This window comes from Gigantopelta aegis, chromosome 1, assembly GCF_016097555.1.
Source record: "Gigantopelta aegis isolate Gae_Host chromosome 1, Gae_host_genome, whole genome shotgun sequence".
Lineage (NCBI taxonomy): Eukaryota > Metazoa > Mollusca > Gastropoda > Neomphalida > Peltospiridae > Gigantopelta > Gigantopelta aegis.
The window spans coordinates 2820752-2831792 of NC_054699.1; the positions used below are offsets into that span (position 1 = coordinate 2820752).

General features: G+C 37.2%; 1 protein-coding gene across 1 annotated transcript in view; it reads left to right on the forward strand.

The window, feature by feature from the left end:
* LOC121368571 (short stature homeobox protein 2-like) overlaps positions 1-3669 on the forward strand; it is a 56330-nt gene extending 52661 nt beyond the window's left edge. Inside the window, exon 4 of the mRNA XM_041493312.1 lies at positions 3329-3669. Within this exon, the coding sequence (XP_041349246.1) occupies positions 3329-3669 (341 nt within the window). The remainder of the gene's footprint in view (positions 1-3328) is intronic.
* Positions 3670-11041: the final 7372 nt, after the last annotated feature.

The following is an 11041-nucleotide window of genomic DNA, read 5'->3' on the forward strand; positions in this document are numbered from 1 at the left end:
AATTTGATACGTGCTTATTTCAATCAAAGATCTAAACACGTCTGTTTTAGGCAGACCCGCTGAGTTCTTAGGAGGCATTTGCTCAACACAGAATGGTAGGAGAAAAGTTCGATTACAGAATTAAAAATGTATTATTGGTAACATCAAATTAAATGGCAAAGGTATACTGTTATTTGCGTGAGTTTTGGAGTAATCAATTTGGACGCAAGTTAGACGAGAGAACATAGATAAAGAAAGTTTTGTTTTTGTTTCACGACACCATTAAAGCATATTGACTTATCAATTTTCGGCTACTGGATATCAAAAACACTTCTGTGGCACATACCTTGACTGTCAGAGATATCTAGGACAGGAATTAATTGAGAGAGAGAGAGAGAGAGAGAGAGAGAGAGAGAGAGAGAGAGAGAGAGAGAGAGAGAGAGAGAGAGAGAGTTAACAGCTTGTTTTGTTTAACGACACCACTAGAGCATATTGATTGATTGATTAATCATTGGCTATTGGGATGTCAAACATTTGGTAATTCTGACTCGTAGTCATCAGAGAAAACGCTATATTTTACCATTAGCAGCAAGGGATCTTTTGTATGTGCCACCCTACATATTAATTTTCATGAATTCTCCTAAACTTGACAGTAAATATAACTACTACTATAACATAACTACGCGTATTTTGTTTGTGGGTTTATTTGTTATTCCATTATCGTCAAACATCTTACGACCAGTTATCGTAAAAACGATCGCACGTCTTGCCCAAATTCACCTGAAGCTAGTTTTGTCCTCATAGATGAATATATTAATGTTGGTGCTTTAAGACAAGATCTTAGCCCTTGTTGTTGTTTTCCTGGAGGTGGAAGGAGGTAACGACCTTGATGTCGATGACTCACAATAGGGATCACTTATCAGTTATCTCCCATTGGGAACTATATGTTTTATTTGAGTATTTTGCGTCGAGACTTATTTATGAATTCCATGGCTTTAAAATGAACTGAGTATTGAGCATGCTTTGTTATAAATAAATAAATAAATAAATAAATAAATAATTAGTTATGTATTAATTTGATTTTTAAAGTGACATTGCACTGTTCAGATTGTGGGGGGGGGGGGGGGGGGGCAGTTCTCTCGCGTGTCCCCACCTACTTCCGATTTTTACCATGTGAAAATGTATATAATTGCGAAATATATGTAGATTAAAATGCTTGTTTCTATGTTAATGAGGTGGGTGGAGTTTAGTATGGTCGCTCGTCAGACTGACTGCGCATGTCATCACACTTTCTGAACAGTTCCGATTGACAGCTTGGACGCCATAACGCAAAACAAACAAAATCCGTGGCAGTGAAAAACGAGCCAAACTGGAGTTTAAACAAACAAGATTTGAACTGAAATAATTCTGCTTATTTAATAAATCATATCTGTTAGTCTAGTGTCAACTTGTTTATCACACAACGGGGTGAGTGGTAACAGTGGCACTAGGAGAAGGATCTATTGCTTTGCTGGAATTTGAAACAAGGAGAGCATAATTTTACACGCATTTACAACAAACACAACAACAATTAAAAAAGCAACAACAAAAAACCCCAACTTCATACCAAAAGCACAATAATAAAAGGCGACTACAGGAACAGTAACTCTTCCATCTTTGGGCGTGAATGAGGCGAGTGAACCACTGCTTGTATGTTATGGAGAGAGAGAGAGAGAGAGAGAGAGAGAGAGAGAGAGAGAGAGAGAGAGAGAGAGAGAGAGAGAGAGAGAGAGAGAGAGAGAGAGAGAGTATTTGTTTACTCGATAAAAGAGAATTTGAGGCGAAGGACGTAGACCATTTTCTTTTTGTTCGCCGTTCGACCTAAGCAGTATATAAAGCCGATATCTTAAGACGGTAACCAGTTATTATATTTGTCCCTCAATCCACATAAAACGAAAACTTATTGAAATGAACTGTTGTATTTCACAACTTTACTGTTTTACAGAGTAGTATGGGTGCACGTGCCAACAATATCTATACACCAAAACAAAATAGTTCTTAACTAACAATTTATTTCTTATTTTTAAATTTTAAAATGTCATCAAAGCGGTTTTTAAAAATTAAAACAATCAATTGGAAATAAAATAATAAGTAACTTTGACCAATATAGCTTTCCCTTGCTGATCATAACTAGTGTGAAAGTAGTGGTCAGTGAGCGAAAATATAGACATAGAGTCATCGGACTTATACACTGAATGAATGAATGAATGTTTAATGACACCCCAACACGAAAAATACATCGGCTATTGGATGTCACACTATGGTAATGTAAACAAATAAAGTGATGATCAACATCAATATATAAATTCAAGATTTAAATAAAAACAGTGTAAAGAACTGTGCAAAAATACAAATATCACAGATAGATACGGACTTTTACTCAAAATTTCAATTTGTGCTGTATTGGCCATTCTCAAAGAGAATGTTACACCCCTGTACCACGGTGAGGTTACAGCACGCTCAGGGGCAGACTTAGACAATTCATATTGTGATTGCAGGATAAAAAACCCCACCCAAAACCCCATTAAGAACAAATACAATATTAAAACATTTTTGTATAGGCCTACAAATAATAATTACAAGGAATGTGGACTTATTGTTCTACATATGAATTCTGAAAATATAATGCCTATTTAACGTGTATTTAATAAACAAGATATGAGGTTATTTTAATGCATAAAGTTATTACATTATAAAATTATGGCTCAGATTGCAATTCGGGGGTTGAGATCGAGGTCGATTCTGAATCAAGATTACAATCTATCCCATTTATTTAAATTTAATATAAAAATTATTATTATTAGACTTAAAAAAAATAGTGTGTTTTCGGGGACCGGACCCTTTTTATAAAAAGGGCTCACTCTAAAAAAATGTCTGTGTTATTATTATTTTTATTTTTTAAAAGTAATATCTAAGTGAAAAGAGTATTTATAGTCCGTCCCACGGGGAACGCCTTTTTTTCATACTATGGAATTTACTACAAATTATTTACGTCTGAGCCAACTGATTTGTAAATTGGACACACAAATAGTATATTTTTGTTATTTTTAAAAACCTTCTTTCTTTCTTCTTACGTCAAAACAAAGTGAAATTATTTACAAACAACATGTTTACAACATGATGGGACGGACTATATAACATTGTATCTGGACTCGTACGGGTGAATATAATTTTTAAAAATCTAATAAATGTTTTTTTTAAAATTGAAAAATTAAAAACAAAATTCAAAAGGCGATCTACCCTACCTAATATTTTTTGGTACGTTCTCCATAAAACATATTAAATGTATTATTAATGTTCTATTTTTCAGCAGGACTGATGATCCACTCCCAAGGCACGCCGCTAGACCCGTGCAGAGTGGTGCCATTTGCCGCCGTGTCTCCGGTCCGGGAACCCCTTGATCGTCTGCCCTACCCACCGTTCTACCCGTTTTTCCCTATGCATCCAGCTGTGGCCGCCGCCGCCGCCGCCGCCTCGGCCGCCGCTTCCGCCTCTCAACAACACATACATCCCATGCTCCTCTATCACCATCATCTGGCAGCCTTGAACTACACGTCACTTCCGGACAGCAGTTTCCGGTCTACCAAAAACACCAGCATTGCCGATCTGAGACTGAAAGCGAGGCAGCATCTTGCTAGTTTAGGAATTTAAGAGTGTGTAAACTTTTAATATATTGATTATGTTGGCAGTATGTTAATGGTATTAAAAATGTGACACTGGACCACGGTTTTACAGAATTGTAGTCAACTACAGTCGACTATTGCGTTGAATTTCTGTTAATGTCGCGATTCACACAGATAAGCCCTAAACACGTTTCAGAAAGTAATCGTAGGGTAATTGTAATACCTACTTATTTTTCGCAAATGAAATCTGTGTTTAACGGTACTGAAAATTATGGACTATAACGAATTAAATGTGTTCCTTAATGTTATCGGAAAATTGCCAGTGACTTCCGATATAAATAAGGGCCACCTCCGTAGTGTTCGTGTGGCGGTCGTGAATACCGTAAACAACCACAAATAGTTTATCTTTTCATCGATTATTGAATGAAATTAATTTTCAGCTTTCTTATAGAATTATGCAACTTAAATATATTTCTTAAGTAGTTCTAAAGTGTCTAAGAACTTTTTAAAATTTGATCATAGCTGAAGATAGTAAGATAAGATCACATGAAATGAATGAATGAATGAATGAATGAATGAATGTTTAACGACACCCCAATAAGATCACATGTTGCTAAACAAAAAGTAAAGTTGTTATTTTACGATGATTGTAACTCTATGATCGTTCTGTGAAACAGGGCACAGAACAATAAAGTTACTGTCGTCTGCTGGGCCAGTGCGCTGTGACGTCATACAGATCAACGAATCAGCATTGCCGGTATTCTACTGCTTTTCTAAGTTACGTTCAAACAGTTGAAATCATTGGACGAATGAATAAGACATTGCAAGGAAATGAAGAATTAGTTATATTCAACAGACAAACAATTCACGGGTTTATATGTTTTGACAGTGATTCATGAGTGCACGTCATCACAGCTGTATTTATTCCAATGGGCTCGGTCCTGTGCTAGTTTTGATTTAGTAAATTAGTCTGGATGTGGCAGTCCTCTGAGGGCGCAGGAAGGATGTATTGTCCAGTAAAGGATCTCCTAGGGAGTGGCTGTCCTATAGACGAGACACTAGATAGAGATACTGGAGTGGCTGTCCTCCTATAGACGAGGTACTAGATAGAGATACTGGAGTGGCTGTCCTCCTATAGACGAGACACTAGATAGAGATACTGGAGTGGCTGTCCTCCTATAGACGAGGTACTAGATAGAGATACTGGAGTGGCTGTCCTCCTATAGACGAGGTACTAGACAGAGATACTGGAGTGGCTGTCCTCCTATAGACGAGGTACTAGATAGAGATACTGGAGTGGCTGTCCTCCTATAGACGAGGTACTAGATAGAGATACTGGAGTGGCTGTCCTATAGACGAGGTACTAGACAGAGATACTGGAGTGGCTGTCCTCCTATAGACGAGGTACTAGATAGAGATACTGGAGTGGCTGTTCTCCTATAGACGAGACACTAGATAGAGATACTGGAGTGGCTGTCCTCCTATATACGAGACACTAGATAGAGATACGGGAGTGGCTGTCCTCCTATAGACGAGACACTAGATAGAGATACGGGAGTGGCTGTCCTCCTATAGACGAGGTACTAGATAGAGATTCATGGAATCAACAACTATTTTTTGCCAAATGACTATTCGACTCTGCATTGTACATAGATACTGTCTTGATCGTGAATAACGGTTTTGTAATTCACATTTATCTGGTGATGTGTTACATTTTTCTCATGGTTCTATTCTTTCATTCATGTTACTAAGTGTTTGCTAGTGTAATATTTCCAATGTTTGACAATCAGGCCACAGACAGACTTGTGTGGATACTGATTAAATTGTTTTGCTTTGTTTAAATGCATGAAAGTCAGACTGTTCAGTGATTAGTTTCAATCATTAAACAATTTAATTTATTTTATTTAATGACATGACTAAAATACGTTAATTTACTAATCACCTGCTATTAATAATATGGACATATACTAGTAGTGTTAGAGGAAACCCGCTACATTTTTTTATAATAGCAGCAAGAAATCGTTTATATACAACTTTGCACTGACAGGACAACATATACCACCAATATATACCGATGGATGGAGGAAAAAGAATTGATCCACAAAAGTGGATGTATCCTACGCCCCAAACACTTTTCTACAGATATGACAGCACGTACCACGATCTTTGATATACCAGCGGTAGGGCACTGGTTGGGACGGTAAAATAAAACAACTCTCAATCAGACAAGGTCTACCTTGGGATTGAACCGGTTCGATCCTGCGATCGAAGCACACCAAGCGAACGCTCTAACAACTGAGTTATACGCCGCCTCTGTGTGTTGTATTAAAGCTGTCGACCATGTACATTGGTAGTGAAAAGGCTCGAGTTTATTAAAACTGTGAATGTGTTTGTAGTTTGCATTAGACAGGTGGGAAATGAGACTACAACATTAATATAAATATTTCTTCTTGTAGTAGGTTTCTTTTCTGTGTATTACGTTGTGCTATGATGGTAGCATCTCTTTTTGAATATTAACATTGTGATAAATGTATTAAATTCAATATTAAAACCAGTTCTTTCTTTTATTTTTTAATTTGAGGGTGTTTTGTTTTTGGCTCCGTTATGACGTTCGTCAAAGGAGCTTTTGTAACTTTAACGTTTTCTTTGAAATCTACCTTCTCCTACAGTTATGATTTTACTGTTCTGAAACTTGGTACAATGCCCCTCTAAAGCACTTTCCACAAACTATATAGAGAAATATTTCGTACATTTTTTATTAAAATTAAATTTGTTTTAAGTTTAAAATTGAAATTTGAAAGTGTAAATGTAGCTAGAGGAATTTTTTTTTTCTTATGGACACATTAAATGTATGTATTCTCGGAGAGAATTGTGTTGGCTATTTAATTAGCCACTGTCGTAGCCAGGACTTTATGGGGGTCACCCACATTAGGGGAGGGGGCAACCATCGTGTCTATGAGTCGTGATATGGCGTGACAGGAACATATGTTATGGGTAGAAAAAGGAGATGCACCCATGCCCCCCTCCCCTGAATACGCCAATGTATTTAGCAGATCAACGAGCCAGCCACCCTCCAACTCTGAAGGTTATACACCCGACCTTCAGCTGAAGGGTGGATTAATATAACTATTGACCATCAATAGAAACTATACCGAAATATTTTTAATTTGAACTTGCACATTTTCCCCTAGTTTGTGAACTGTAATGTTCACATTTGATGGTAATTTTTGTGTATACCAGTGTTCATATCTCGCCAAATGATTATACTTTCCAAATACATTTGCATCAACTTTTGTTTTGTGTAGGTTTTTTTTTTATTCCAAGAAAATAAATGGAGGGTGTTAAGACTGGCGAACAACTTTTGTTGGGTGGTCAGGTAATGCTGCCCTGAAAAAAAAATGTTTTTAAAAAAGAAGAAAATTTGCTTCGAGCAGAAGGACGATTTATTGTCAGTATATAAATGGCCCTCAAAGTTGTTGCATCTTACTAGTTCTGAAACATGATATGGTGTAAAAATGGAATTTGTGTTTTTGAAACTGGTAAAGGGAAACAACTATGGTTTTAGTGTTTAGAACTGAGTTATCTCCCTTGAAATAAACTTCTGAGTTACCTCCCATGAAACGAACTTAACTATCGGTTTGTTACAAAGTTTAAATTTTGTTTTATTTAACGACACCACTATAACACATTGATTTCTTAATCATCGGCTATTGGATGTCAAACATTTGGTAATTTTTACATATAGCCTAAGAGAGGAAACCCACTACATTGTTCCATTAGTAGCAAGGGATCTTTTATATGCATCATCGCACAAACAGGATAACACATACCACGGCCTTTGATATACCAGTCATAGTGCACTAGCTGGTATGAGAAATAGCTCAAATGGGTCCACCGACGGGAATCGATCACAAACCAACCATGCATCAAGCGAGCGTTTTACTCCTGGGCTACCCCCCCCCCCCCCCCCCAGCTTGTTACAAATGCAATTTAATTTTAATATATCAGCCATGTAATTAATTACATTGAATTGCCATGTCGTGTGTACGATAGACTCATCTAAACCTGCTATTTCTACCTAATCAGCTGTCTTTACAGAGGAATACTTGTACAAAATTCTTATTGTCTGTTTTTAATGAAACTTTAAAAATATATTAGGCCTACTGTCAATCACCTTTAAGGTCATTGTTCAGATAGTGTGAGCTGCAAGCTCACCCCGTGGTGTAGTGGCGAAATGCAGGGTTGTACGGGTGTTGACCTTTTAAATGGCCAATATAGTTTTGCCTAAAATGCAAAAAGATATTTATTTAAAGGGCCTGTCCTGAATTTGCTGTGACCAGGGCTTCTAGATTATGGTAGCCCCACTCCCATGGCTAGTGATATTCATTGTCAGACTAATAAATAACTACTATTGCCATGCCCGACGGCTAGTGAAAAAAAGAGTATTTTGTAAATATTAATATCCCACCCCAATCCCCAATCTTAGTGTTTTTACGTTATTTAGGTGACGTATCTGATTATTACTATTAGTAAAATTGTATTAACTTAAAGTAGGAATAGTGAATTTTAATCGTGGTTATATATATTTTTAAATCACTGATCCCATGGCTAGTGGATTTTATAAAAATTCTAGAAGCCCTGTGTGACTAACAGAGTCTGTTCAACAACTAGAACTACATATTAAATACACATTCTCGTTTACGATATCAGGGTGGTAAAACCCAGTTGATATCTTAACATGATATTCTAATTCTTTGGTATCATATTCCTATCTAGTTATAATACATTTATGGTGTCTAAAATCAACCGTTTAGGAGATATAGGGCCTTACAATTGGTGTTGGCGGCCATATTGGATTTATGCTAATTAGCACCTTTTCTCTTGTCAGATTTGGGTAGATTTTGGATATGATGTTTAGTGTGGTCATCTTAACAATATAAAACAACAACAACAACAACAAACCTTCTGTTGTTCTAGGTTCACCTACATTTTGGCTTAAATTTACTGGACTGTTAAGCTACTAAAAATATTAGCATGATCTGAAACACATAACAGGAAACACATTAGATATATTGGTGTATACCACCAAATCAAATCCCACAAACGACAATAGTAACAAATATGACTAATTTTAGCTCCTACCTGCAACGTATCAATCGACATATACACCACGGATATAAATACTACTACCCCTCACTCTCAAAGTAAATTTTAAAAAATTGGTGGTTACGCTACTCATTTCAGAGATAAAGGGTAACGTCTATGACTACCCTAGTTCCACACAAAATTTGAGTATTTTTTACAGGTACCCCATACATGTTTCAAGTACAAGGCTACTTGACACAGTGGTACTAGATGGAATAAAATTGCCCAGATGAAAGTTTTTTTTTTACAACCAACATACTCACATTTATCACCAATCACAGGACTTGTGGTATTAACTGCTCTATCAAAAGGTAGGTGCACCTCGAACTTTGACCCAGCCGGATGTTATTTACTATGTTATATACTATGTAATTGTCAGGGCCGTATCCTGATGAAAATCCTAGAGAGGGGGGGGGGGGGGGGGGGGGGCTGATTTAGCTCAGTCGGTTGAGTGCTCACTTGAAGTGCCTGCGGCGCAGTATCAAACCACCTCTGTGGATTCATCCAACTGATTGGGTTTGTTTTTATCGTTCCAACCAGTGCCCCACAACTGGTCAAAGGCCATGGTATATGCTTTCCTGTCTGTGGGAAAGTGCATATAAAAGATCCTTTGCTGCATTAGGAAAATGTAGCGGGTTTCCTCTGATGACTGTGTGTTAGAATTACCAAATGTTTGACATCTAATGTGATCAATGTGCTCTAGTGGTGTCGTTAAACAAAACAAACTTCTTTTTTATTATGCGGGGTCCTACTTTTAGTAGGAAAGGAAGGATTGAAATGTTTTATTTAACGACGCACTCAACACATTTTATTTACGGTTATATGACGACGGACATATGGTTAAAGGAAGGAACAATCAAGGCATTTGACCTGGCATGCATATTCAACGATATATAATGCACATTATTGCTTAATATCAACAAGTATAATCGTATAGTTAATTAATAAAACGGTTAAATGTGACGGCTATTATATATAACGGGCGCAGCCATTTTGTACCATCACAGTGAATACGCCCTCTGGCGAGCTGGTCGTTGCGTAATACCTAACGTGTCACGTCAGGAATTAGTCTTCGAAATGAAGAAACAAAACATACCTCATTTTTGTGGATGCGTCGCAATATTCTGTAATAATAGTCATCCCAGTAAGCCAGCAACAATTATATATTACGTTTAATATAAAATAAACCACCATTGTCAAAGTTTTGAAATAACTGTATTATGGTTTGTACATAAATTAACCCACGCACTGAAATAATAATCGGAGTGTTTTCTTGGTTAATTGGTCTTTTCTTTCCGTGGCCTGTACCTGTAGTTCCTGATTGGCAGGTGTATATTTAGACGGTTCCCAGACACTGTGTCTAGACACACTAAAAGACGTGCCTCTTTTATTAAAATCACAGGGTATTGTGTTAACCGCACGGACATCCCTCTAATCGTAATCGACCAGCCGTCTTGCTTTATTACTGTAAGTAATTCTGTAAAACCCTTGATTAAGTAGACTTTCTCGTCTAAAATCACAAAACTGACCAATTACGTAGTCCCAAAGAAAAGAAAATTATCACTTGGGTATCGTGAGTGGTCGTTTTTGCTTGAACGTAGCATACCAATAGGCTTAATAATATCCATTTCGTTCTATTGATGCAAATTGAAATATATTTAATTAAATAGTTTATTATACTATCAAGTCATTTATGTTGTTTTACAAGTCAGGTTGATGAAAGCGAAGCGCCTTGTCGTAAATTAGAGCGTTTGTTTACACTGTGCATAGAGCAGATGGATGGAGCTGACGGCACTTCGCCCCAAGCTATATCACCGGACGTCACAAAAACGAAACAAAATGGCTGCCCCCCAGTTAGCATGAATAATCATGTTTTTTTATTAACTCTAAAATTACGCGTTTTTCATTTGTTAAAGTGTCAGTATGTGTTGGTGGTCCGGGTATGCATCTTTCCAACACATAAATCTCTTATTTGAGTTTACTCTACCTTTAAGGACCACACAGATATTGAGAGAGGAAACACGCTGTCGCCACTTCATGGGATACTCTTTTTTTATTAGCAGCAAGGGTTCTTTTATATGCACCATCCCACAGACAGGATAATACACACCAAGGATTTTGATATACCTGTCGTGGTGCACTGGCTGGAGCGAGAAATAGCCCAATGGGCCCACCGACGGGGATCGATCCTAGACCGACCGCACATCAAGCGATCGCTTTACCACTGAGCTACTTTCCGCTCCCTTGTGCTGAAT